This window comes from Mastigoproctus giganteus, chromosome 5 (genome assembly GCF_048544385.1).
Source record: "Mastigoproctus giganteus isolate SK-2022 chromosome 5, ASM4854438v1, whole genome shotgun sequence".
NCBI classification, from domain to species: domain Eukaryota; kingdom Metazoa; phylum Arthropoda; class Arachnida; order Uropygi; family Thelyphonidae; genus Mastigoproctus; species Mastigoproctus giganteus.
The window spans coordinates 165,508,674-165,535,683 of record NC_143579.1 but is presented as its reverse complement, the minus strand read 5'-3'; the positions used below and the strand labels follow the sequence as shown (position 1 = coordinate 165,535,683).

The 27,010-nt window shown below is 40.4% G+C and overlaps 1 protein-coding gene across 1 annotated transcript in view; it reads left to right on the top strand.

Moving 5' to 3' along the window:
* The window catches only part of rdgB (retinal degeneration B), a 597,535-nt gene that overhangs the window by 545,363 nt on the left and 25,162 nt on the right, over positions 1 to 27,010 (top strand). Inside the window, exon 19 of the mRNA XM_090373500.1 lies at positions 3,101 to 3,284. Within this exon, the coding sequence (XP_090229626.1) occupies positions 3,101 to 3,284 (184 nt within the window). The remainder of the gene's footprint in view (positions 1 to 3,100; positions 3,285 to 27,010) is intronic.

The following is a 27,010-nucleotide window of genomic DNA, read 5'->3' as shown; positions in this document are numbered from 1 at the left end:
TTCCAGGAAAATTAATGGAGGCACTGGTTAAACAGGCACTGCAGGATCATCTAGACAAGACTTCAGTTATAGCTCGGACACAGCATGGTTTTGTTAAGGGAAAGTCTTGCCTGACCAATATGATTGGATACTATGATGCAGTCACAAAAGAACTGGATGCAGGGAATAGCTTTGATATTATATATTTGGATCTTACAAAGGCTTTTGATACTGTTGCACATGGAAGACTGCTGCACAAATTGGAGCAGTGTGGCATGGGAGAAAAATTACTGCTATGGATAAAGGGACAGTTGAGTGGGATAAGATAGAGTGGTAATCAATGGACACTGCTCATCGTGAACTAATGTTATTAGTGGAGTCCCTTTAGGTCTCAGTGTTGGGTCCATTATTGTTTTCTGTATTTATAAATGATATTGATGATGGTATATCAAGCTTAATGTCCAAGTTTTCAGACGATACAAAGGTTGGCAGGGTTGTCAAGGACACTATGCTTCTGCAACAGAATCTAGAAAGGTTGAGCAGATGGGCTGAGAGGTGGCAAATGAAGTTTAACATTGACAAATATAAAGTACTACACATGGGAAACAGCAACCCCAGAGCAACGTATCAACTCTGTGGTACTACACTGACAGTGGTAGAGAATGAAAGGGACTTGGGAGTGGTTGTGCAGGCAGATATGAAGTTCTCTGAGCAGTGCAGACGGGCTGCAAGAGTAGCTCATTGAGTATTGTCAATGATATACAGGAATTTTTCCAGCAGGGATAAGGAGGTGATTATTCCCTTGTATAAGGCAATGGTCAGGCCACACCTAGAGTACTGTATACAGGTCTGGAGGCCTCATTTCAAGAAGGATGTAGAGCTGCTGGAACGAGTACAGAGAAGGGCGACAAGATTAGTGAATGGAACAAAGGGGTGCTCTTACGAAGAAAGGCTTAAGTTTTGCAAATTACAGTGTCTGGAGACTAGGCACCAGCGAGGTGATCTGATAGAGGTGTATAAAGCCTTGAATGGTTTGAGCATGCTCAATGCTGATGGGATTCTTCCTCTAGCTCAGAATAATCACCTGAGAGGGCATAAATTCAAATTGAGGAAAGAGAGATGTAAGATAGACGTGCGGAAATTTGCCTTTAGCCAGCGGGTTGTTGGTTGGTGGAACAGACTTCCATCCCTTGTCGTGGAGGTTGATAGCCTAAATAAGTTAAGGCTCAGCTGGACAGGTATTTTGAACGAACAGAGGGGTGAAGTGGAAGTGGTTTTTTTTTTTTTTGGCTGATGCTGCATAAGCTTGCTTTCTTGCATCAAATGCCTCTACTAATGCTAACGCTAATCCAAGAATGCTCTCATAATTATGGCTAAGGATTTGCTTACTTCCTTTGCCCCCTTCTTTAATATAACTGGATAGCTATCATCCACCCCAGGTGCCTTTCTTATGTTTAACTTCAACAATTTCTCCTCCACTTTGCTCTCAGTTATTACAAAATTATTAAGCTCCCTGTTAGAGTTTAATAAGCTTCTGTCCTCCACTTCCCTACAGAATTCCTGATGTGTGAATGTAGATGCAAAATACTCATTCAGTTTGTCAGCTATCTGAACAGGATCATCAACAGTCAAACCATCAATATCAAATGGACAGATCTGATTCATCCCCTTCCTTCTAGAGTTTATATAAGTAAAGAAGTCCTTGCTGTTTTTCTTAGCATCCTTTGCCAAAGATTTCTCATAATCTGCCTTCACTTGCCTTAACCGCCTTTGTAACTTGATTACAGACTATCTTATATCTACCATATACTTCTGTGTCGCCTGAAAATTTATATGAATCCCAACATGAGGTTCCATAAGCAGTGCAGACTGGCTACTAGAACAACTCATGAGGTTTTTATCAATGATATTCAGGTGCTTTCCCAGTAGTGTCACAGAGGTGATTATAGCACTATATAAAGCAATGATTAGACCACACCTGGAATACTACATACAGGTTTGGAAACCTCTTACAAAGGACATATAACTGTGAGAAAAGTATGGAGACCAACAAGGTTAGTTGTAGACACGAAGGATTCTTACCAGAACAAGTATCTGTGTTGTCATTGCATAATTTTGAGAAGTTTCAGGCTTCAAAGGGGCTAAGTAAATGAAATGTTTATAGTGCCTTGATTCCTCAGATGATACACAAGTATTAAATGAGGACATAAGGGAACATAAATTTAAATTTGAAAATGGTGGATTTAAGAATAGATCAGTGGAAATGTGCCTTCGGCCAGAAAGAAAGTAAATGATTATTGGAATAAACTCTCACCTGGTGTTGTGGAAGTGGGCAGTTTGAATGAATTTAAAGGAAGATCTAATAAATGATTTCAGAGAAATGATTAAAGAAAGTTGGTCAAGACTTTTATTTTTGTCTGAAAGCTTTTCTGTGAAAGTTTTCTTTCTTGCATCATTTTTTAATACTAATATTTTGAAATGCTTCTGCAGTAGCAAGTATACCATGTATTGTGGATATTTTTTCATCATTTGTTCATCAGGTCATTCATTTTTGATGCCTTCATCCCCACCACTAAGTTTCCAACTGCAAAAACCGAAGTCTGGAAATAGCATGCACTTTTAAATAAGTATCAATATACTTCTCCAATGATGATGGTGCCTCCGTAGCCAGGAGCAGCAGTGCATAGCACATGCTTCTTGATTAGACCGGGGTTCAAGCCCGTGACCACCAAATACGGAGGATGCGGAAAGGTCAGGGAATGACCACCGCATATCCCCGGAGCAATATGGCCTTAGTTGCTAATGCTCCTAAAAACCTAACAACAATAACATGCCAATGATGATTTTTATTTAAAGTACAATTGCAAAACCTGGACAACTCATAATGATGTGCCTTATGCCTCCACAATATAAGATTAATGTACTCAATAAACTTAGTTTGTCCAATGTTGCATACAAATTGAGCTATGCTCTACCTGTATAATCATGCTATATTTTCACAAAAATTATAAAATTTTTCTGTAATCACATAATTAACATACAGAGAAAAAAAATTCTGGGTGGCAGGTGCTGATGGTGTTAATCTTGAATAGATCATTAATTTGTATTATTTTTGTTTCAGGCACTGGCAGGAATTAGGCTATTTAATCATATATATTACTGGTCGACCAGACATGCAGCAACAGCGGGTAGTGTCTTGGCTTTCACAGCATAATTTTCCTAGTGGTTTGGTTTCATTTGCTGATGGCTTCTCCACTGATCCATTGCGTCACAAAGCTGAATATCTCCGTCATTTACATAAGGAGGTATGTTAAGTTTAAGATTATATTGTTGTCATTGATTATTATCAATATGATATAAGCCATTACAAAATTTTAAAAAAACTAAGTTCAAAAAGCGAAAGAGAAAATAAATTATTACCATATTTTTCTATAGGTGCACACAGAATATGCACTAAATATACATTTGTATTTAGCTGTAGTGTTGAAGACAGTATGGTCAAAACATCCAGGTGGCCTAAAAATGCTAATTCTTTTATTCTATAGCCATTTCAGATCATATGCAACAAAATGAACACTTGATTAATTAAACACAGAGTTAGCAGTAATTCCAAGAGGTGTTAGCAAACTGCAGCCACTGGACATGCCAGTTAACAAACCCTTTAAAGCTGGGGGTCCCCAAACTACGGCCTGCAAAAGAATTTTAATCCAGCCCTTGGATATTTTAATTAGATTGTAAAAATTAATGTTCGTATTATATCACAATAAAATTTATGAAAAACACATTTTACAGATTATTTTAACATTCATCGGTTGATTAATATTGTCGACTCCTTTGTGTCATCAGCTTAGTCTTGTTATATTAATTCTGTTATTTCCACTCAAAGCTGTTCTTTGAAACAGTAATTAGGGATTTCCTAATCCCCTGCACACCAACCCTGATGTCCAGAGTATGGAAGCAAAGGTCACCCTTGGCTTCCACTACATAAGAATCCCAGATCCAGGATAAAACCTCGCACCAGTAGCGAGGTTTTATCCTGCAAGGATCCCGAACCAGCCTGCATATGAACCCTGATGTACAGAGTATGGAAGCAAAGGGCAACCCTGGCTTCTACTATATAAGAACCCCAGATCCAGGATAAAAACATGACACTATCCTATTAGTTAATGGAGTTAATTCCTCTGCTATAAATTTATTGCTGGCAACCTGTATGCACATAAACTTTCTGGTAGCATCGGCAAGAGGAGGCTGTCGGCAGGTATGAATTTAATCGAATTCATTCCTTTATTGATGACACTTCTCATATTACTGTGTAAACAATTAGTGTAGACTTAGTGTTCTTGTATAGTTAACTACCTGACACACTCCTTGAAGTTATTTAAGCTTGCTTCCCTGGCATTAGCTACTTGTTTGTTTGAAACGTTTCTGCACTGCAACAGATCATATTAGCTAGATGCTCTGTCCCTCAGAACATCTTGCTAATATGATCTGTTGCAGTAACAAACAAGAACTCTTGGAGTATATGCAAGCTTTACTTTAATCAATATCATCAGATAAATTCCTATTTATATTACCTTTATCTCCCCAAACCTTTAAGGTATCCTCAATGATACTGGCAAATCTCTTGCACCACCTTTTTTAAATGTATTCCATCTTTACAAAACAGATTCCTTCTACTTACAAGTGCAGGCCAAATTGATAAAAATTTCCCCCCAAATTCATTGCAGAGTCCTTCAAGTCTTGAGTTAATCCACAAGGTTTTCGGCTTATAATCACTCCTATTGTACCTGGGCTGAATTACGGACATTCTGATGTAACTTGCAGCATGTTTTTCAGCATGTCCTATTGTTAGCATTAGCATTAGTAGAGGAATATGATGCAAAAAAGCAAGCTTATGCAGCTTCAGCCAAAAAAAAAAAAAAAAAAAAAAACCACTTCCATTTCACCCCTCCATTCGTTCGAAATACCTGTCCAGCTGAGCCTTAAATTTATTTCAGCTATCAACTTCCGCAACAAGGGATGGAAGTCTGTTCCACCAACCAACTATCCGCTGGCTAAAGGCAAATTTCCGCACATCTATCCTACATCTGGTTTTCCTCAATCTGAATTTATGCCCTCTCAGGTGACTATTCTGAGCAAGGGGAAGAGTCCTGTTGGGATTGAGCATGCTCAAACCATTCAAGGCTTTATACACCTCAGTCAGATCACCTTGCCGGTGCCTAGTCTCCAGACATCGGCATCGGTGTCATTTTGCAAATTACAACACTGTAATTTGCAAAACTTAAGCCTTTCTTCGTAAGAGCAACCCTTTGTTCCATTCACTAATCTTGTTGCCCTTCTCTGTACTTGTTCCAGCAGCTCTACATCCTTCTTGAAATGAGGCCTCCAGACCTGTGATGGGGTTAAGGTGTGGCCTGACCATTGCCTTATACAAGAGAATAATCACCTCCTTATCCCTGCTAGAAAAATTCCTGTATATCATTGACAAAACACCATGAGCTACTCTTGCAGCCCGTCTGCACTGCTCAGAGAACTTCATATCTGCCTGCACAATTACCCCCAAGTCCTTTTCATTCTCTACCACTGTCAGTGTAGTACCACAGAGTTGATACGTTGCTCTGGGGTTGCTGTTTCCCATATGTAGTACTTTACATTTGTCAATGTTAAACTTCATTTGCCACCTCTCAGCCCATCTGCTCAACCTTTCCAGATTCTGTTGCAGCAGCATAGCATCAGTAGGGTCCTTAACAACCCTGCCAACCTTTGTATCGTCTGAAAACTTGGACATTAAGCTTGATATACCATCATCAATATCATTTATAAATACAGAAAACAATAATGGACCCAATACTGAACCCTGAGGGACTCCACTAATAACATTAGTCCACGATGAGCAGTATCCATTGATTACCACTCTATCTTCTCCCACTCAACTGTCCCTTTATCCATAGCAGTAATTTTTCTCCCATGCTACACTGCTCCAATTTGTGCAGCAGTCTTCCATGTGCAACAGTATCAAAAGCCTTTGTAAGATCCAAATATATAATATCAAAGCTATTCCCTGCATCCAGTTCTTTTGTGACTGCATCATAGTATCCAATCATATTGGTCAGGCAAGACTTTCCCTTAGCAAAACCATGCTGTGTCCGAGCTATAACTGAAGTCTTGTCTAGATGATCCTGCAGTGCCTGCTTAACCAGTGCCTCCATTAATTTTCCTGGAACAGAAGATAAACTCACAGGTCTATAATTACTTGTGTGAGCCTTTGATCCTCCTTTGTGAATTGGGGTCACATTTGCACATCTCCAGTCTATGGGTACCTCCCCTGAGTCCAAGGAAGCTCTCATAATTATGGCTAAAGGTTTGCATACTTCCTGTGCTGCTCCCTTTAATATAACTGAATAGATCCCATCCACCCCAGGTGCCTTTTTTATGTTTAACCTCAACAATTTCTTCTCCACTTTCCTCTCAGTTATTACAAAATCATCTAGCTTACTGCCAGAGTTTACTTCACCTCTGGAATTCCCCTTCCAGAATAACTCCTCATGTGTGAATGTAGATGCAAAATAATCGTTTAGTTTGTTAGCCACCTTAGCAGGATCCTCAACTGTTGAACCATCAATATTCAGTGGACCAATCTGATTCATCCCTTTCCTTCTAGAGTTTACATAAGTAAAGAACTCTTTGCTATTTTTCTTTGCATCCTTTGCCAAAGATTTCTCGTAATCTGCCTTCGCCTGCCTAACCTCCTTTGTAACTTGGTTACAGATCAACTTATATCTATCATAGGCTTCCATGTCACTCATTAATTTATATGTATCCCATGCATTGTTCCTCTCTGCCATATGTCTCATTAGTTCATCTGATATCCATTTAGGCCTAAACCTTGAACAATATTTCTTAGTTGGTATGAAAAGCCTAGTAGCTTCCAAGATAAGTTCGATGAATACTTCCCATTTTGAATTTGCTGTTGGTAACATCATCATCAGTTGGTCCCACTGTATAGAATTTAAATACTGTTTCAGACCATCGTAGTCACCTTTATGAAAGCAAAAACCCTTTCCTTTACCCCTGATTGTAGTTACTTCTTTGAGTAAATCCCACTTCAGCACACTGTGATCACTGACATCTAGTGGTTCATTTATCTGCAGATTCTTAATGCATGAAGAATCACTACTTATAATCAGATCAAGAGTATTACTCCCTCTAGTTGCCTCCCGAATATGCTGATGTAGAAAATAATCATCCAATAAATCCACAAAAGCTCTGCTAGTGTGTGAGTGACCAGCCCCCAAATTCCAGTCAATATCTGGGAAATTAAAATCCCCCATTATAAGACTCTCTGATTTACTGGCCCACTTATTATACTCATCAGAGTCATTAGGCCTATAGCACACTCCTACTCTCAATTTTGATCTCCCAGTGCTTATGTCACACAAAACTGGCTCGACACTGCACTGTCCAGCAATATCGACTGGCTTCACTTCCTGGATTTTGTGTGTTTCTTAACTAATAGCATAACCCCTCCTCCCTTCCTATCCTTTCTGTACGCATTGTACTCTCCAAATTCCAGTTCTGCATTCCTTATATCTGTGTGACACCACCTCTCTAATATCCCAACAATATCTGCCTTTGATGTTTTGAGCAATACCTCAAATTCATCAAATTTGTTTACTAAACTCCTAGCATTGGTGTATACGCAAGTATACATGCACCTCTTCCTATTCTTAGCTACCCTAACATAACCCATGTGTTTACGTGTACCACAATGACTCCCAGCAGTCTCTGAAATATCCTGCATCTTGTTTTCCAGGCTGCTGCTCATTCCAATAGAAGCAGTGCAAGAATCACTTTCACCTCTGCCAGTGGCTACTGTTAATCTATTAGTCCTTGTATCCCCTCAAGCTAGCAGTTTTCTGACCCACCTAACACTGCCTCGATAGCATAAGCAAATATTCTTGCACCTTTTCTATTTAAGTGTATCCCATCCCTGTAGAAGCAGTCTCTCCTGTTAACAAGTACAGACCAGGCTGAAAAAAATTCTACCCCTTGAGCCTTGCACGATCTTTCCATGGCCGAATTGATCGACAATACTCTCGTCATATACTCCTGGACTTTTTTTCAACAGTGACCTGTACTTGTTAAGTAATTCTGCCGGTCTCCTACTCTTAATATCATTAGTGCCAACATGTACAACTATATCACCTTTTGTGCCCTTAAAAGATGATATCCGCTCTACAACGTCATCAACCTTTGCTCCTGGCAGACATACCCTGGTCCTGTTTCACCTATCCTTTTTACAAAGCATGTTCCCCATTTCCCTGACAGTAGAGTCACCAACAACTACTGGTTCCTGTGGGATGTAACGCCGCCTTTTCTCTCCGTTATAGCGCGGGCATGCTGAGTAACTTTCACCAATATCCATACAACTTTCAAGCATGCTCAACACTAAAATGAATGTCCAGAGGGTCGGGTTTTAATGTGTTCGTCTACCAGTTTGAATTAGGACATAAACTTCACGTGTTCTTCAATCGTATTCGTGGAATAAAATTGGCAACATCGGAGGGCGTTGTGTTCTCCACCCTGATTCTCTATTGAATTAACAGAGCCTCTAGAGTGGCCGCAAATAAAGGTTCTTTCTTAACTTGGATTCCGTGGTCCGTGTGTAACCAGAGAATGTCATGAGGCAAAGTTAGCAAACAAACATGGTTTATTAAACAACAACATTACATATAAATGTACAATAAACTCAATATAATAGTGTCTAGTATCAAGATAATGGTTAATTTAGTTTAAGGGGAATTTGGTTGGTACATTAAGTCTGTGTATCTTCATGTAGTTATGCGAACAACGATTCCTTTCCTTTAAATGATGACATAGATGTTCTCCTATCTTCGTGTTAAGTAAGTAGCCAAGGTAATAATATAAAAGTAATATAGTATCACTGGACAATGTTACTTTACTGTTATTATCACATCAAAATACATCTTAAAGCTTACTTTATCGAGAAGAAAGGTGGGTATAATATGACATACTATCATATACAATTCTGTTGATTAAAATGGGGTGAACTTACCGCAAAGTTCCGAGCCACGTCGGAGCGAGGACTTCATCATCTTTGGTATCATCTTATCTCACTTCTGCTCGGGGTAATACCGCTCTCTGCCTTCTGTTTTCTTACTGCTCTCGAATCAACTCGACTGCGACCACTGGACCACGGCAACCGGACAACTTTCTCACCAACTAACTGGACCACTCCCTAGACTCCTCGACAGACAACTTCTCCTTTGTTCTCAATCTCTATATATAAGTTTGTCCCCTTTCTGCTTTTCCCTCGCAGATGCAGGTGTTCATTTGGACGGCCAGGCAAAAAGGGTTTTTGCTTGACACTTTTAGGACCTGACTCACCCAGGGACGATATTTATGAAGGGGCTTGCATATTCGTGCAGGGCTGCTTTGGAGAAGTTTATGTGACATTCACCTCTCCCCTTTTTAGTCTCCCCACTACCAAACATTCCGCTGATACGTGATTCAGTCGGCATCAGTAGTATGACTTACAGGGGCAACTTTTCTCTCTGCAGAGTGTCACATCTCAATCTCTCGTTTTTGTAAACATGCGTCAGCACGCTGCCTGGGGAAAGATGACCACTCTCCGCTAGCGGGCGGCACATGACGGGGCGATACTGTTTCACTCGCGCGGCGTCACCTGCACACCACAGGGGGCAGCGACGCAGCCTTCTCCGTTGGGGAGGGAGGAAGCTTTACTTATACAGGCCGTGGCAAAGTATTAGCGTTACGAAGATTACTTATTAAGATAAGTCCAAGAGGTAAAATAAAGCTATTTTACAGGGACCATTGGGAGTAGCCGCTGTGTTGCGTTATGACCAAGTGCATGCTCTGGCGTACAACTGAGAGCTTGATGGGCCCCTCAATTTAGATCCTTCGAGGGCATCCACCCTCTCATATAGCCCCATAACAATGCTGAGTTGTCGCCTGATTTCCTTACACTCCTTACATCGTGCACACCCAAAGACATCCCCCATGGCAATATCATGTCCTGTACCCGATTGCTCCACAAACATCATGCAAGCAGTGCATTTTAAAAGGCTGTGTTTCAGTGGGCAACTGCCCCCCCCCCCCCCCCCCCCCAGTTCTCCCCTGAGCCACAGCACTCCTATTAGCTTGAGCCTTTAGCTTTGCTGCTCTGGTCTGAGTCATGATATCGATTTAATTTCAAAAAATTTCGATTTCAGTACAAAACTGTATTAAACACAGTTATAATGCTATATATATTTTTCAATATCGAGTATTATATACGAGTTCCGTTTATATAACTTCTGTATCAAGTTATGAATTATTTAATTATGTTACGTTTGTAATCTTAGTCATTATATGTATTTAGTTAAAAAGTACAGTTTAATTGACTATGAAGTTTAACAAGCTTAATAGATTTTACTGATTGATTGGCAATATTGTATTATATACTATACTATACTATACTAAGCTTACGCTATTTAGTTTGGGATATAACGTTGTATCGTATAACAATGGCGGCAAGTTACAAACGGTAAATCTACGGACACTTAAGTATTAATTACATTCCAAATCTCGCTGTCTCAATTCAGAATAAATTTATTCAATTCAGAATAAACTAAGGATCCTGACTAGGTTTATAAGCTACTTGTGGAAAATAATTTGATGTAACAATTGGTCAATAAAGCGGCTAAATATGGCTAAAAAAGTTATCGTTCAGCGGAGCTGCAACTTGTAACACGTGAATTTGATACCCTTACTGATACTATGTATAAACTTACCTGATACTTACCTGAGTATAAACAATACTAAGTAATACCTACAAAATCTCTATCTAAGTTAAACTTTAAACTAAGTATCGTGACTAGGAATATAAAGCTACTCTAGAAAATAAGTTAATATGCCAATTTAAGCTAATAAAACAGAAAAAACTTCTCTATTCCAGGAGCACAAGGCTTGCACAAGGCTACTCTTGTGCTCTTTCTTGTTGTGTAACAGATCGTCAGGTTGCATGTGTTTAATATCATTATTCCCCACACGAGTATGACAATCTTCTGGTGACATCATTAATTGTATTACAAAATCCCCATCTGTATTACAAAAAAATATTTCCTGTATTCCTGACAATCGAGTCTCCTAATAGAACTAAGGCCTTCTGAACCAGAGCAGTTTCACTTCGTTATTCAGCTCTGGGGCCTGAATTGGGAGTTCATCACTTGGTAGGTTACTAGAGCCTTGAGTCCCTTAACAGCTCCCAGTCATTATTCTCTAGGGTGAGCACCCATTTTTTTCAATGACTCAAATTCTTCTAGCAACGCACCAAATTTTAACTTTAGATCGGTACACTCCGTACAGTGGTGGCAAAGAAAAGAATCGCAAGGTGAGCTATGATTATTCACTAGATTGACCTTGGAATATATGCCACAGTCTCTGCAAACAATAAAATCATGATTCACCCGGAAATCGCCATTGTCTGTTTCTGTATGAGTCATGATACCCTATGATGAAGTGCTCAAAATGGATCTTGTCACAACCACTGTGAAATTTCCTGAATATCACAGGAAGTAACTTTTTAAAAAATATATTTATAATATTATAAAAATTAAATTTACAAACTGTTACAGGCAAAAAAACTTATATCAAAAGTAAACTTTACAATATATTAAATAAATTATTTAAAAGCAATTAACTGACCTCTTCTAATCACTATGCTCTCCCTGCACTTCCTAGCAGCACTGTGCATCTGCTCACTACAAATGCCAACAGTCTAACATTTTTGAAATAGAGATAGAGAATCATTTCTGCAATGGAATTAGGACAGTATAATCATGCAGAACTTTACTTTCAAATCTTTGCTCTTAGTATATCCTATCGATGATTCTCCTTTTTTTTTCTTTTCTTTTATTTTTTTAACTAAAATTGATAAGTGGCCATTGCTGCTTTCAAAATGCTAGAAGTGTATTCAGTAAGTTGAGTTCACATTGTGTGTACAGTTGAAAATTTGGCTTAACTCAAAAGCCAGCTTGATCCAAAGCCAGCTTGATCTCATTCAAAGAAATCTTGGAAGCTACTAGGCTTTACATACCAACTAAGAAATATTGTTCAAGGTTTAGGCCAAAATGGATGTCAGATGAACTAATGAGGCATATGGCAGAGAAGAAAAATGCATGTGATACATACAAATTAACACATGACACAGAAGCCTATGATAGATACAAGTTGATATGCAACCAAGTTACAAAGGAGGTTAGGCAGGCGAAGGCAGATTACGAGAAATCCTTGGCAAGGGATGCAAAGAAAAACAGCAAAGAGTTCTTTACTTATGTAAACTCTAGAAAGAAGGGGATGAATCAGATTGCTCCACTTGATATTGATGGGTCAAGTGTTGATGATCCTGCTCAGGTAGCCAACAAACTAAATGAATATTTTGCATCGACATTCACACATGAGGAGTTATTCAGCGAGGGGAATGCCAGAGGTGTATTCAACTCTAGCAGTAAGCTACAGAATCTTGAAATAACTGGGAGTAAAGTGGAGGAGAAACTGTTGAAGATAAACACAAGAAAGGCACCCGGGGTGGATGGGATCTATCCAGTTATATTAAAGGAGGCAGCAAAGGAAGTAAGCAAACCCTTAGCCATAATTATGAGAGCTTCCTTGGACTCAGGGGAGGTACCCATAGACTAGAAATGTGCAAATGTGACCCCAATTCACAAAGGAGGATCAAAGGCTGACACAAGTAATTATAGACCTGTGAGCTTAACTTCTGTTCCAGGAAAATTAATGGAGGCACTGGTTAAAGAAGCACTGCAGGATCATTTAGACAAGACTTCAGTTATAGCTCAGACACAGCATGGTTTTGTTAAGGGGAAGTCTTGCCTGACCAACTTGATTGGATACTATGATGCAGTCACAAAAGAACTGGATGCAGGGAATAACTTTGATATTATATACTTGGATCTTAGAAAGGCTTTTGATACTGTTGCACATGGAAGACTGCTACACAAATTGGAGCAGTGAGACATTGGAGGCAAATTGCTGCTATGGATAAAGGGGTGGTTGAGCGGGAGAAGACAGAGAGTGGTAATCAATGGACACTGCTCATCGTGGACTGATGTTATTAGTGGAGTCCCTCAGGCTCAGTGTTGGGTCCATTATTGTTTTCTGTATTTATAAATGATATTGATGATGGTATATCCGGCTTAATGTCCAAGTTTGCAGACGATACAAAGGTTGGCAGGGTTGTCAAGGACACTACGGACACTATGCTGCTGCAACAGGATCTGGAAAGGTTGAGCAGATGGGCTGAGAGGTGGCAAATGAAGTTTAACATTGACAAATGTAAAGTACTACACATGGGAAACAGCAACCCCAGAGCAACGTATCAACTCTGTGGTACTACACTGACAGTGGTAGAGAATGAAAGGGACTTGGGGGTGGTTGTGCAGGCAGATATGAAGTTCTCTGAGCAGTGCAGACGGGCTGCAAGAGTAGCTCATGGAGTATTGTCAATGATATACAGGAATTTTTCCAGCACGGATAAGGAGGTGATTGTTCCATTGTATAAGGCGATGGTCAGGCCACACCTAGAGTACTGTATACAGGTCTGGAGGCCTCATTTCAAGAAGGATGTAGAGCTGCTGGAACGAGTACAGAGAAGGGCAACAAGATTAGTGAATGGAACAAAGGGGTGCTCTTACGAAGAAAGGCTTAAGTTTTGCAAATTACGGTGTCTGAAGACTAGGCACCAGCGAGGTGATCTGATAGAGGTGTATAAAGCCTTGAATGGTTTAAGCATGCTCAATGCTGATGGGATTCTTCCTCTAGCTCAGAAAAATCACCTGAGAGGGCATAAATTCAAATTGAGAAAAGACAGATGTAGGATAGACGTGCGGAAATTTGCCTTTAGCCAGCGGGTGGTTGGTTGGTTGGTGGAACAGACTTCCATCCCTTGTGGTGGAGGTTGATAGCCTAAATAAGTTTAAGGCTCAGCTGGACAGGTATTTTGAACGAACAGAGGGGTGAAGTGGAAGTGGGTTTTTTTTTGGCTGATGCTGCATAAGCTTGCTTTCTTGCATCAAATGCCTCTACTAATGCTAATGCTAACTGGAGAATTACCTGAAGATCGGCATTTAAGGAATTGGTAGCAAATTTTCGAGAAGTTGAAATTCATTGAGCAGGGCAAGGTTTCTCAAAGTGGAAAGTGGAATGCAATGTGCTATCATCGGCAAAACTATGAATAGGATTTCCAGTCAATGGAAGAAGGTCATTAATAAAGAAGAGGAAAAGAATGGGGCAAAGAACTGAACCTTGGGGGACACTGGCATTAGTGGAGAAGTAAAAAGACAGAGAACCATCTACCATCACCCTCAGTGAGTGATCAGAGTTGGCACACCATAGGATGGAAGTTTGTTTTGAAGACCTTTATGCCTAAAATATAAGTTTCTGCTGGGTTCCCGCACATGTAGGAATAGATGGCAATGAACAGGCAGACCAAGCAGCAAAACAAGCAGAAAGCCCAATCAACAATACCATACCTGGACTATAAAATTACAATTCGAAATAGTGGCAAAAAACAGTGGCAACAAAAATGGCAAGAACAGGCTGGTAACAAATTATTACTGATAAAACCCTTGTTACAACAATGGAAAACCAGTACAAGAACCAACAGACAAGAAGTTATACTTAGCAGATTAAGAATAGGACACACCAATTTACCCACTCCTGTCTACTTTGAGCCGAATCTCTACCTCAGTGCTCTGACTGTCACACAGTACAAACGGTCCAAACATATTCTACTTGACTGCCCTAACTTTACACGAGAACTTTAAATCCTTAAGAATGGACACATTTTCAGTATGAACAATATTGTCAGATAAATCTAATATATCCAAAGTCTTCCAGTTTCTGAAACGCATAAACTACTATAATTTGATATAAAAATCATAACAAAGACATCATTGAATTAGCCATAAATCATAAGTTTGCCGCATTATAGCCATAGAAGCTGATGCGCCAGTAACATATCAAATCCAACCAACCTTTATGCCAAAAACGATCCAAAGCCTTTGAGATGTCAAGAGCAACTACTTGTGTTTCACCTAACCTTTCCATTGAATTAGTCCATAAATGGGTAACATAAGCCAGAATATCACCAGTGGATCGACACTGACTGAATCCATACTGGTGATCTTTGCTCAGACGGTAGGTTTCTAGGTAGTTTTAAGAGTTGGCATTTAATTGATTTCTCCATTACTTTAGAAAGAGTAGAAGTAATTGCAATGGACAATAATTGGATGGGAAGGATTTGTCACCCTTTTTTAGGAACTGGCTGGATATGAGCAAATTTCCAAGCAGAAGGAAGAACACCTTTGGAATAAGAAAGCGAAAAAAGGCGAAAAAGAATAGGAGTAAGTTCAGGAGCACAGATTTTGAGAACAAGTGGAGAATACCATCGGAACCTGGAGCTTTCTTAGCATCAAGATTCGTCAAAATCCTTCTGGCATCCTTTTGATGGAAGACCACAGGAGGCATTGAATGGAGCATGTTGGGAATGGTGGGAGATGTTTTACCAAGATCATTAATACATGAGTTGGAAGAAAAATGGGATGCTAGCAGGTCAGCTGTATTCTTGGCTGAAGTGACAAGAGAACCATCTGGTTTGGCCAGAGGTGGGAGCAGCGATGGGCGAAAGTTGCTGCCAATAGCTTTGACAAGAGACCAGAATGCTCGGCTACCATTACGGCAAGAAGCAAGTTTTCTACTCTTAGCCTGTTCAAACTCTAGTTTGGACTGATTAATAACTGCTTTACAATTGCTGCCAGCTTTGGTGTAGGCAGAAAATGAAACTGAAGAATTAGAAACAAGCCAATTACGATATGCAATGTTCTTCTCTTGAACAGCCTTAGCACATTTATTGGAAAACCAAGGTTTAGGTAAAGGACGAGATTTTAAAGTGGAGTGTGGGATAAAGGAGTCCATTCCTGCAAGAATAATTTCACTGACACGATCTGAGCAAACGTAGACATCAGAAGTTTTGAAACAGTAATCCAACCAAGGAAAAGAAGAAAAGAAATCTCGCAGGTCATTCCATTTTGCATTCTTCTAATGCCAAACAACGTGAGGTTGGGAATAACCATGAGATAAAGGCTCCATTGAAGAAGGGTCAATCACCAATTTGTGATCTGAAGTACCTAAGGGACCTCTCACTTCAACCATGTACTTAGAATTGTTGTTTGTGAGAAAACGATCAAGCTGTTGGCTGTATGATTAGGATTGTCTGGTATTCTTGTAGGTAAATGAACTATCTGTGCAAGGTCATTACTAATTGTAAAAGCCTCCGCATCTCGACCAGCTGGGTCGGTGTGACTAGAAAATGGAAGCCAGCTGGAGTTGTGAACATTAAAATCACCAAGGAAAATTACCTCACCGTTAGGAAAGTTGGACTGGAGAAAATTAAGTTGCAAAGAGAGGAAGTCAAAGAGCTCCAAGTGATTAGTGGAGTTGGGAGAATGGTAGAAACAACAGGTGAATTTGACCCAATGAGGTAGAGAGATTTTATGCCAGAGAACATTGAAAAGAGGAGATTCCAAATTACCAAGTCTCTGAGAGGGAATATCAGAACGGACATATGCACAAGTACCACCTTTGAGGCTAAAGGAATCATACAACGAATAATTTGGGCATCTGAGATGAGCAGTAGCTGAATCAACCGATAACTGAAATTCTGTCAGAAAAAGTACATGGGGTTTGGCAGACTGCAAGTGGAAATGGACATCGTTGAGATTAGAACTGAGACCACGTGTATTTGTAAAATGAATTAGGAAGTGGTTGGGAGGTTCAGATCTTTTCGCAGATAAACTTGCTCTATTAGTTTGACAAATCGTGGTGTATTCAATAGTAAGGAAAAGTGTGGGGTGGGGGGACATGCTTTATGAAGTAATGAAATTTTTTGATATGGCGTACACATGGTAAGAATATAACCAGATCCTTGACATAATGTTGCCTCGACAATGACCCTGCATACACTCTACTCGGACTCCCTCCAGTCACTATTTGGCAGAGTAGATGTAGCAAGATTATACACTAGCTGATCAGGAAGCCTCCTAGAGAGTTACAAATAGGTTCGGTCCGGAGTACTAACTAGCAGCCGGCCTGCGAACACTGTTTTAGAGCTGTACCCTCAAAATGTAAGTAAAGGTTTTACATAAGTGAAGAAGTCTCGTATCTTCTTCGTCTCTTTACTAGTGTAAACTCTCTTTTAGAGTTTACATAGGAAGAAGTCTTTGCTGTTTTTCTTTGCATCCTTTTTCCAAAGATGTTGCCAAAGAAGCTTATATCTACTATAAGCTTCTGCGTCGCCTGATAATTTATATGCATCCCATGCATTTTTCTTCTCTGCTATGGGTCTCATTAGTTCATCTGACATTCATTTGGGCCTAAATCTTGAACAGTATTTCTTTGTTGGTATGGAAAGCCTTGTAGCTTCTAAGATTAATTCCTTGAATACTTCCCATTTAGGATTTGCTGTTGATAACATCATCAGTTGATCCCATTTTCTTGAATTTAAAAAATCTCTGAGACCACCGTTGTCGTCTTTTAGAAAGAATAAGTCCATCCCTTTAACCCTGATGGTAGTTACATCTTTAAATAAATCCTACATCAGTACACTGTGTTCACTGCAACCTAACGATTTTTTTTTATCTGTAAATTTGTAGTGCATGAATATTCATTGCTGATAATCAGATCAAGAGAATTATTACTACCTCTATGCAAGTATACATGCACCTGTTCTTACTCTTATTACCCTAACACAGCCAAAGTATTTACTTGTTTCCCTTGTGACTCCCAGCAGTTCCTGAAATCCCCAGCAACTTGCATTCCTTGCATTCTGCTCATTCCAATAGAAGCAATGCAAGAATCAGTTCCACCTCTGCCTGTGGCTTCTGTTAGTCTGTGAATTCCTTCCCCCAAGCTAGCAGTTTTCCAATCCACCTTACACTGCCTTGATAGCATCAGCAAATATTCTGGCACCCTTTCTATTTAAGTGTATGCTATACCTATAGAAGCACTATCTCCTGTTAACAAACACAAACCACACTGAGAAAAATTCTACCCGATGCGCCTTGCTCAACCTCTCTGGGGACAAATTAATTGATACTGCTCTCATCGTATATCTCCTCCTAGCATGTCCGGACAGAATTGCAGATACTTTCAAATTTAATCCTAACTCGTGACTTTTTTTTTTTTTTTCCCAACATTGGCTTGTACTTATTAACAATGTTATAGCAATATCACCTTTTGATCACTTAAAATGTGATATCTGCCCCACGTTATCAACTTTTGCCCGTAGTAGACATACCTTGGTCCTATTCCACCTATCCTTTTTGGGCAAAATACAGCAATACCCCGCATAGCACTGATAATTGGTATTGAAGCTGTTCCGTGTTATGTGAAACCGTGCTGATTGAGGTATAATTATAATGGGTTTTAAATGAATGTATACCAGAGAAACAGTCTATAAACAAATTATAATAAATCTATAAACAATTTGCGCTTGATAGCCAATTATTAATATTATTATTAGTCAGCAGATTTGAAATAAAAAATACTGCAAAAATTTTTTTATTAATGAAAAGGTAACATCATGAGAGATGAAAAAAAAAGCTTTATTCTTTATTTGAGTATTTCAAAAATGACTTTGGTGAAGTGATCTTTTCTTTTTCTCGGTATACAAGTCTTTGTAGCATTGAATCCCATCTTATAAAATTTTCCGTGTCTGGATGCTACATCCAACATTTGGATCTCCATTCATAATTGCCTTGCAGGCAATGTCAAGCCCCAAAAAATTTTCTTCAATTCTTCTGTTGAAAATTCTTTTGGTGCCACGTCGGTGTTATCCACTTCAGAATTGTTTTCCTCTTCTTCATATGCAATTTTCTTATCAATTTCAAAGAGAGTTGCATCATCTAAGTTATTTGCATGTGAGTCATTTCAGTCATGTATATTGGCAGTGTCCAAAGTTTCGAATCCCAAGTCTTTTCCGATCTTATCTTCAGAATGTCTTTGGCAGTTGTCTGAACTTGCGATTCAAAACCAATGAAACCATTTGCCAAATGGGGCAAAACATGCTGCCAAACATCACGCATGTTGTTGGCAATGATTTCTAATCAAGACGCAGATATATTTTCGATCGTATTTAGAGGGGAAAAAATAAATTGTGAAATTAGCATTAGCATTAGTAGAGGCATTTGATGCAAGAAAGCAAGCTTATGCAGCATCAGCCAAAAAAAAAAAAAATAAAAAAATAAATAAAAAAATAACCGCTTCCACTTCACCCCTCTGTTCATTCGAAATACCTGCCCAGCTGATCCTTAAACTTATTTAGGCTATCAACTTCCACAACAAGGGAAGGAAGTCTGTTCCACCAACCATCCACCTGCTGGCTAAAGGCAAATTTCCGCACATCTATCCTACATCTGTCTTTCCTCAATTTGAATTTAGCCTTCTCAGGTGATTATTCTGAGCAAGAGGAAGAATTCCATTGAGCATGCTCAAACCATTCAAGGCTTTATACACCTCTATCAGATCACCTCACTGGTGCCTAGTCTCCAGACACTGTAATTTGCAAAACTTAGGCCTTTCGTCGTAAGAGCACCCCTTTGTTCCATTCACTAATCTTGTTGCCCTTCTCTGTACTCGCTCCAGCAGCTCTACATCATTCTTGAAATGAGGCCTCCAGACCTGTATACAGTACTCAAGGTGTGGGCTGACCATTGCCTTATACAAGGGAATAATCACCTCCTTATCCCTGCTAGAAAAATTCCTGTATATCATTGACAATACACCATGAGCTACTCTTGCAGCCCATCTGCACTGCTCAGAGAACTTCATATCTGCCTGCACAACCACTCCCAAGTCCCTTTCATTCTCTATCACTGTCAGTGTAGTACCACAGAGTTGATACGTTGCTCTGGGGTTGCTGTTTCCCATATGTAGTACTTTACATTTGTCAATGTTAAACCTCATTTGCCACCTCTCAGCCCATCTGCTCAACCTTTCCAGATCCTGTTGCAGCAGCATAGTGTCAGTAGTGTCCTTGACAACCCTGCCAACCTTCGTATCGTCTGCAAACTTGGACATTAAGCTTGATATACCATCATCCATATACCATCAACAATGGCGGCAAGTTTTGAACGGCACAGAGTTCTACAGATATTAAGTAGTAACCTGCAAAATCTCTATTTAAATTCAAAATAAACTAAGTAGCGTAACTAGGACTATAAAGAAAATAAATTGGTATGTCAATTAAATCAATAAAACAGCAAAATTTTAACGAAAACTTGTTTTCCACAGCCATAAAATCTTTGCCGGCATATCAACATGAACTACCCACATGAACCTCTTATAAAAGGTTCTCATAACAGTGGAATCATAAGAAATCATCTCCCCTACACTTCTTTACTCTATTTTATTTACATTCAGCAAGTAATGCATATTGTTTTATCATTATGGAAATCAGTTTTTGCATTTTTATTTATTTATTTTTTTTTCTTTCAATACCGACAATCGATAAAATTTATATGTCCAGATAAAATTAATGTAAAAAAGTTAGTCTCTTTTTTTGTTACTAACTTTGTTGATCAGTACCATAAAATTGATTGATTGTTATCATCAAATACAATAATTTAATGTAGTTGAGTATACTGAAAATTATTTAATGTGTTTCATTGCCCTAAGCTGAAGCACAAGTATAATCTCTAAGTGATTTATTTATAACCATGTGTTAGGATCAGTTTAGCCATTGTAGCTCTAGCTCTTGTCCATAAATCCTTAAACAAATAAACTAGACCTTTGACTAACCATAGTCAAATATATTTAAATATATTTTTAATATCAGAAAATATATTTTTAATTCATTGCAAAGAATAAGAGAATCCAAGTTATCTTCCCTCAATGGAAAATAGTATGGGGATTGTTATTTAATAACTTGGTGGCACATTCTTGAGAAGTTGTGGTTGCAATGCAAAGTTCATTTATTTAAAGAAGAAAATGGAATGGAATGTAGTATACCATATTACAACAAAAAACATGGATCATATACTGAAATTGCCTCTACCCAAAAATAATGGATTTACCTGAAAATTCATATGTAACTATGACATATGTGGACATAAAAAATTTGCATGTTCAGCAAATCAACACAGTAGAACATCCAGTAATGTCTCTATTGCCACCCTGGCATAGGAATCTGAAGTTGCTATTGAAAAAGAAAAAAAAAGTGTATGAAATTAGCAATCAAACAAAATGGTGAGTAGATTCCTGTGTAAGAGTGTGCAATACCTTTTACATAAGTAAAGTGGTGTTATGTTTGGCTCATGAATTTTGAAAGGCATCAGATCATTGGGCTGTCAGCAGCTAGATGGTGAATGCAGCAAATCAGTGGGTAACAATGCCTAAATAGTTGAACACTGTTTGGTATCAGTAGTAACGGAGGACTGGCAGATCTACTGACTAGTAACAGGAAATAGATGTCACTATTTACAAGATTTCCACCATCATAATGACATCCCTTTCTGCTCCTGTGTTAGACAATATGATTAGCAGATGAGAATGAAAAATGCAGGTACATTCTGTCTGTTGCTTTCTCTTCCTCTGAAACCATTATTGTTGTCAGCATCTGCAGTGGTACAGGTAGAAAGTTTCTTGAAGACAAGATTGGTATCATTTCATCTTTAGTGATGAATTTAATTTCTGTTTCAGATCCAGTAACAGCTGTATACATGTTTGGAGTCATGCCAGAGACAGAGGCAATCCAATTTGTATTAGAGAGTGGCATACTGGGCCATCACCTGGAATCATGGTATGGGGAGCCATTTCATGCCTTTCTGGTCATTACTGATGGCAAGATATAATATTGTGACGATTCTGAAAACAGTGCTTGTGCCCTTTCTAAGCTCATTGAAGACAAGATTGGTATCATTTCATCTTTAGTGATGAATTCATCACTAAAGATGATGTCTTCATCAGCCACTTTGGTCAACTTTCAAATCTGTATGTGATGACTTTTTTGCTGATGACATCAGCAAACACACACTGTCTGCAAATATACAGGGTGTCTCAAAAATATTGGTACAAACATTTAAGGGAGGTAAGTAACATCTAAAGGAATGTGAATCGCATAGGAACCCATAACTGGAAACGTCTCACACGAAAGTAGTAGCAGAGGCACAAGAAGCAGAAATGACACAAGACAGCCCCTCGATGTGGGCTCCTGTACGTGGTGAGGGGACCTCCCAGTGACGCTGCCGGACTTCCAGACTAGCATCACTGGGATCCAACACCCACAGCCCAGGTTCCAGGCTTACATCAATGGAATCCGTTGTGTTTGCCGTGCGCTGCGACCAGTGGAAATTCGGAAAGGGGGATCCTGGTGGTTGAGGGGCCCAGCTTCAATACACCACTTTGGCCCCTGCTTCAACAAGACTGGTGGTCCTGGAAGGCCCGGCTAGGATCAATCGGCTAGTAGGCTCGCCTGCGAGGGTCAATCGTGTCAATGCCACTCCCCTACCCCTCATAGTCCGAGGGACAGGATTCAGGCTGGCGGCAGTGCGGGTATAGTGTCTGGGTAGCCCTGGCTTTCCACTCCCGAGCGCATTTATTGCATGCTGGGTAGTGGGCGTCCCTTTGGGCTCCGTGGTGGGTGGGGAGCTCGGGCACTGAACAATTTAAAAAACTATATGAATCCTGATAAAATTACTCCTTCAGGGGCCCCAACCCGGTCCCTATCTGAAAATTTAGACAGAGAGGCAGATAGCATTATTGCTAAAAAGAGGCAGCGAACCGAATTACCATCAGGGTCTGTCCCAAGGTTCTTAATTATGCATTCTACCAATGAAACACCGATTGGTAAAATGTCACCCTTTTTTATACAAAAAGGGTTGGATGGGTTAGCAGGTTCACCCAAGTCAGTTAAGAGGCTCCGTTCTGGGGACCTCTTGATTGAAACAAAAAATGACAGGCAGTCTGAACATCTACTCCGAGTAACATCAATCGGAGGAGTACCCATAACAGTGACACCACACAGACCACTCAATTCATCGAGAGGTGTCATTTCGGAGTGGGACCTTCTCGACGTAACCGAGGAGGAAATCTGCTCCGAATTAAAACCACAGGGAGTTACTGCCGTCAAGAGAATTACTGCGCGAAGGGATGGAAAAATTGTTAAAACCAGGAGCGTTATCCTGACTTTTAACTCTCCTAAACCTCCTGATGAGATTAAAGCTGGATACATCAATTCTTCAGTGCGTCCATACGTTCACAACCCTTTACGGTGTTTTAAATGCCAGAAGTATGGACATTCTCAAATGGCCTGCCGTGGAGTCCTTGCATGCGCTCGATGCGGTGCAAAGGACCACGAAACAACAGCATGTTCAGCCGCAAAACCCACCTGTATTAACTGTGAGGGCGAACACCCGGCATGCTCGTGAGTAGGCCGGGCGAACACCCGGCCTACTCACGAGCATGCCAGAGGTGGAAAGAAGAAAAAGAAATTCAACGGCTGAAGGCAGAGCTAAATATATCATACCAGGAGGCAAGGAAATCGGTCAAACCCCTGAATATCAACAAACCTACCTACGCCCAGAAGGTAGCACGGAGATGTTCCGTCGGAACTCAGACGGACATGACCATTCCTCCAAAGGAGTCTTTCATTCCCATCGCGCGTTATCTTTTAAGCTCTCAAAAACCTGCACAAAAAAACCAATCAGCTGCCACTCCTATATCAGTATCTCCTAATGCTCCACAAGCAACAAAGGAAATTATGAAAGAAAAGAATAAGAAAGAGGAAGTCCCCCCCCCCCTAGAACCCAAGTAAACATGGATGTCGAGCAGAAGGTTCAGTCTTGGAACTCTTTGCGGAGGAAGAAATGGACACGGGACAGCGTCCATTCTTCCCCAAAAAAGATAAACCCAAGACTGATAAAAGTAAGCCCTCAGCACCTCGGAAGCCGCCTGATGGACCCACCAAGCCAAAATAATGGCTAAATTCCTACAATGGAATTGTCGTGGATTCCGGCGAAATATTGATGACATCAAGGCCCTCCTGCAAAAGCACGAGCCAGTTTGCTTTTGCTTGCAGGAGACTTATCTAAAGGCAAATGACGATCCCACCATGCACAACATCACAATTTTTCGAAAGGATAGAATTGTGGATGGCTCTGCTCATGGAGGAGTGGCTATCCTCGTCGGCAATCAGACCCCAGTTCAGCCCTTGCTAATTACAACTAGCATGGAAGCTGTTGCAATTCGCCTTTCGGTGGGATTTATATTAACAGTTTGCTCTCTTTATTTGCCACCTGGGACTGACATCCTCCAGGAAGACCTTCATGATCTTGTAATGCAGTTGCCCCCCTTATTTATTTCTAGGGGATATGAATGGACATATCACCCTGTGGGGTAGTGCTAACATCAACGGAAGGGGACGAGTCATAGAGCGCATGCTCAATGACAATGACCTTTCCCTTCTAAATACTGGAACAAACACCTTCTTCCACACGCCTACCCGTACTTTTTCTGCCATTGATCTCTCTATCTGCTCCCCTTCTCTACTCCCTTCACTCACTTGGGAAGTGGAGGAGAATCCATACTGAAGTGATTACTTCCCCGTGATAACCTTGTTACACAGTGGGAGACGATGTCTTCCTTTTAGGTTACCACGGTGGAAGTTTGATCAGGGTGACTGGAATGCCTTCCAGCATCAGGCAAATTTTGACCTCAGTACAGTCAGTCGGGAGCCTATCAATGACGCAGTAAAGTACATCACAGAAATCATTGTCCAAGCAGCTGCTAATGCCGTCCCAAAAACATCTGCCGGGTTTCCACCATTTCCAAAACCTTGGTGGAATTTACAATGCACAACAGCAAAAAAGGCTCAAAACAAAGCGTGGGGGATATTTCGCCGATATCCTACCGCGAACAACCTTATAGCCTTCAAACGTGCACGAGCCAAAGAACGCTACATCCGTCGTCAGAGTCAAAAGGAATCGTGGATCCGTTTTACATCATCTATTAACCAGTCTACTAACTCTAAGGTAGTCTAGGATAAAATCCGGAAAATGAAGGGAAAATATACATCCCACCCTTCTTCAATCCTAGATTATAATGGATGCACTATTGCAGACCCAACTGCAATAGCCAATGCTCTTGGGGAAACATTCTCTAACATCTCCGCAACATCCTCGTATTCCCCAGAGCTCCTGGTCCTGAAACATAAACTGGAAAAACAGGCACTTAATTTTTAAAGTCCAAGGGCCTCTATCCCTACAACGGGGCATTCACTATAGAGGAACTGAAAAGAGCCCTCACTCTTTCCAAAGCAAGTGCTGTTGGACCAGATGGCATCCATTATGATAGGATTAAACATCTTTCACCAAAATCTATGGATTGTCTGCTCCTTCTGTATAACAGAATCTTTATTGAAGGGCAGTTTCCGGACTCCTGGCGAAAGGCAATCGTTCTTGCCTTTCCTAAGCCAGGAAAGGATCCAAAAGTCACCACCAACTATCGTCCTATTGCTCTGACTAGCTGTCTGTGCAAAATCCTGGAGAGAATGGTTAATTCTCGTTAAATATGGTATTTAGAATCAAATTGACCTTCTCTCCAGCATCCAGTGCGGCTTCCGAAGGAACCGGTCCACTTTGGACCATCTTATTAGATTGGAAGCATCCATCCGAGATGCTTTCCTAAAACGCGAACACTTGGTGTCGGTGTTCTTTGACATGGAGAAAGCGTTTGACACAACTTGGAAATTTGGCATCTTAAAAGATCTGCATAGCCTTGGTCTTAGGGGGCAACTCCCAATTTTTATTAAAAACTTTCTAGCCAATCGATCTTTCCAAGTTCGCATGGGATCCTCACTCTCTCCTTCCTTCAGTCAAGAGGAGGGAGTACCACAAGGATCAGTATTAAGTGTCACGCTTTTCGCCATCAAAATAAATTCAATCACAGAACAACTTCCTCCAACTGTAAACAGTGCCCTCTATGTTGATGACTTTAGCATTTTTTGTCAGTCGTGCAACATGAGGGTTATTGAAAGACAACTGCAGAAAGCCATCGATAATCTGAATTTCTGGGCACTTGCTAATGGCTTCAGGTTCTCGCCGGAGAAGACCATTTGCGTACACTTTTGTCGTAAACGTAATCTTCATCCTGAACCCGAATTAAGGCTCGGACAATATGCTATTCCAGTAACAGCGAACATAAAATTCTTGGGACTCATATTCGATAAAAAACTGACCTTTTTGGATCATATCCGTCAACTCCGCACAAAGTGCACAAGGGAGCTTAATATTCTCCGCTCGCTCTCCTCTACATCTTGTGGAGCAGACCAATGTATCCTTCTTCGGCTTTACCGTGCACTTGTGCAATCCAAACTAGACTATGGGTCCCAGGTATATTCCTCAGCCAGAGACAGTGGCCTGCGATGGCTGGACCCCGTCCATCATCAGGCCCTACATATTGCTACTGGAGCATATCGCACATCTCCTGTCCAGAGCTTATACGTCGAAGCAAACGAACCACCGTTATCACTTCGACGTAAGCAGTTGTCTTTAAAGTACGCTTTAAAACTGAAATCCCTGCCAGACCATCCTACGTGGCCATTCGTTTTTGAGCCACAATGGGAAAATTTATACAATACCCGTAAGACTGCCAATCGTCCTTTTGGTATTCGTCTCCAAGAGCTACTCAAAGAACTCAATATCAAGGTAGACAAGGTTGCCCAAACACCAAAGCAACCCTTTCCACCCTGGCATGCTCATGTCCCGGCATGTGACTTGTCCCTTAGAAATTGGGGAAAGTCGGACACTCCATCTGTCTACCTGCAGCTTCATTCAGCACACCGAACTGAATATTCTGACTTCGCGCCAGTCTACACAAACGGTTCGAAGTCGGAATCATATGTGGGATCTGCTGCTGTCTTTACAGACACTATTACATC